The 3,073-nt window shown below is 35.5% G+C and overlaps 1 protein-coding gene across 1 annotated transcript in view; it reads left to right on the forward strand.

The window, feature by feature from the left end:
* Nucleotides 1–1,744: 1,744 nt before the first annotated feature.
* LOC107671779 (sodium/bile acid cotransporter-like) overlaps nt 1,745–3,073 on the forward strand; it is a 3,454-nt gene continuing 2,125 nt past the window's right edge. Inside the window, 2 exon segments of the mRNA XM_016464745.1 lie at nt 1,745–1,788; nt 1,918–2,344. Coding sequence (XP_016320231.1) covers nt 1,956–2,344 — 389 coding nt within the window. The 5' untranslated portion in view covers nt 1,745–1,788; nt 1,918–1,955.

Consider the following 3,073-nt stretch of genomic DNA (forward strand, 5'->3'; position numbering starts at 1 on the left):
GTGCCAAAACCACTTCCAAGTGGTTTGCTGACCATGATATTAATGTGCTTGATTGGCCAGCCAACATGCCTGACCTGAACCCCATATGGAGTCTATGGGATATTTTCAAGAGAAAGATGAGAAACAGTCGATCCAACAATACAGACGAGCTGAAGGCTCAATAGTGCCTCAGCAGTGCCACAGGCGGATCGCTTCCATGCCACACCTCACTGATGCTGTCATTTGTGCTAAAGGAGCCCCGACCAAGTATTGAGTGCATAAATGAACATACTTTAAAGAACATGAACTTTCTTTTTTTTTAAATTGATCTTAAATATTCTAATATTTTGAGATACTGGATTTTTGACTTTCGTGAGCTGTAAGCTCTAATCATCAAAATTAAAACAACAACAAAAACTTTTGAAATGTTGTAATGAATCTAGAATATATGAAAGTTTCACTTTTTGAAATAAGTTACAAAAAAAAGGAACTTTTTCATGATATTCTCATTTTTTGAGATGCACCTGTACATTAAAATGATATGGTAAAACATTGTGCAGCTAAAAATAGCTGGATTCGGATGAAACCGGAAGCCAAACCCATAACATATACAAATGGCCGCACCTCTTACGGGAAAAACAAAGTGGATACCCACGGCTCAGATTCTGAGATTACAACTGTTGGAATCATCTTGATATTATTCACCCCCATTTCTTCTGCATATATTTTACTACTCTATCTGAAGCTTACTCTAGATATTTTGTCTGGTTGGAGTAACAACCCAAAAATTAAACAACCCAATTTGCTGGGTAAAATTAACCCAATATGTCCTGTCCTATATTTACCCAGCGCTTGGGTTTGAAATAACCCAAATTGGGTTGTTTTTAACTCAGTGTTTTTTAGAGTGTAGCAGCACTGAGATCATGCTGAGATCGAGCTAGCTGCTAGCCTTTTGCCCAGAAAGAGCAAACATACATCAAAACATAAGTTGTTTAGCTGCTAGATGCTGACTCACAGGAATTATTGGAAGTACTTGTTTTTTTAGCTTATGTGGTTCTACCATGTTATTGTATTTGTGAAATCAACAGTCTTCCACTGGCATCTCGTGTTAGTGCTGTGTTATGTAGGATGTGGTTACAGACGGTGGGTAGCAAAGAACAAGAGAATCACAGCCTTGCAAAAAATGTAAGCATTGAAACTTGGCAAAGAACACTATAACTTGTACATTTCTATTTTGCAACTTATCAAGGAAATCATCAATCTGCATAACATGTTGCTAGACTTATACCAGTGGTTGTGAGACTTAAGAAAATATATACAGATTACTCAGATTTCAAATTAGTCAAAATGATTGTCTTCAACAAAGTGTTGAAGAACAAATATTTGAGCGCTGACATGTATGAAAATTGGCAAAAAAACAACAAAAAAACATTTGTGTTAAAAAGTTGTACATTACAAAATTTTCAATTATCTTCAGTTTTGTTTGTAACAGTTGTGTGAGAAAAAGCTGAAACTAAATTCTATATATGCATGTTTGGTCATAACTGTTGGTTCCTACTAGTGTACATTGTTTTGAGGTGTGTACAACTGTCTATATTCAGAAATAACTAAACTGTGATATTAAATGTAAATGTGATTAAAAAGGAAGTTATAAATAGCTCAGTCGTTAAAGGGTTAACAAGTGAGTTGAGAAAAAAAAACTGCACCAGACTAGAGGACAGATAGGAAATCAAAATTTTTCTCTAACTGGCTCACTCTGGCTTTCCGAGAAGATCCCACACAGTCACTGAAGAACTGCATGAATCAAAGGTAAGCTTGAGATTTATTTTTCTACAAAAACAAACTTAAACAACTTTGCAAAACATAACCATTTGTTGTTATTGTTTATTGGACATGTACTACATGACACTTTAACTTTCTCTCACTTCTATCTTACAGTTTATGAAAACATTTAAAATACATCTCTGTCTTCAGAAATGGTGGTCACTGTAAATGTAACCATCAAATCCAACTTTTCAAGCTTCGAAAGGGATGTAAACATCACCACCTCAAAAGACTCTGCATTCAATGAGAATGCGGACAAGGCTATCCGCTGGGCATTAATTGTTATTATTTTTATCACCATGGTGTCTCTTGGATGCACAATGGAAATCTCAAAGATCAAGAATTATCTCATCAAACCCAAAGGGGTGGCAATTGCAGTTGGGGCTCAATACGGTATAATGCCCCTCACAGCCTTCTGCTTTGCAAAGCTGTTTCAGTTGAGTCCTATGGAGAGCTTATCTGTGTTAATTTGTGGGTGCTGTCCGGGAGGAAACCTCTCCAACATCTTTGCTCTCGCCCTCGAGGGAGACATGAACCTCAGGTAATTCTTGAGAAAATAAGTACTGTCCAATAGTAGACTATGGAGAAAATGATGAGCTTCACCTTACTGAGATTATTTGCTGCAAACAATGCAAGAAAGTTTAGCAATCTATGGAATTCCTTTAAATCATTTGAATAGCTACTGGGGCAATAACAGATCACTAAAGATCAGCAAAAAAAAAAAAAAAAAAATTGTTGCATACCTTATAGCCTGTTCTCGGTGGTGCTTGGAATTTGAGTCTGATTTGTTAAAACTATACATTATTTTTTAACTATCAAAAAAAATGCTGTTAATTTAATTATTTACTGTATAGTTAACACTCTTTCAGCTTTTTTTTTTTGAGAAAAGAAAAAAAATAACCATTTATCCATGCTATATGAACAATCTATGAATCATCATAATGATGTGATATGATAATAATGGCAACTTTGCCATTATTCTCGCTCTCTCTGAATATCATTGGAAATTCTAAATCATTCTAATCATTTCAGTAATTTGAGTACTTGTGCGCATTAATATATATATATATATATATATATATATATTGCTGGGTTAAATACAACCCAGCGCTGGGTAAAATATGGACAAACACAGCTATTGGGTTGTTTTGACCCAAAGGTTGGGTTACTACCCAGAAGGTTGGGTTAAACATTTCACCCAACCGCTGGGTCAAAACAGCCCAATTGCTGGGTTTGTCCCTATTTTACCCAGCACTGGGTTGTATTTAAC

The sequence above is a fragment of the Sinocyclocheilus anshuiensis genome, unplaced genomic scaffold (genome assembly GCF_001515605.1).
Source record: "Sinocyclocheilus anshuiensis isolate Anshui unplaced genomic scaffold, SAMN03320099.WGS_v1.1 scaffold148, whole genome shotgun sequence".
Lineage (NCBI taxonomy): Eukaryota > Metazoa > Chordata > Actinopteri > Cypriniformes > Cyprinidae > Sinocyclocheilus > Sinocyclocheilus anshuiensis.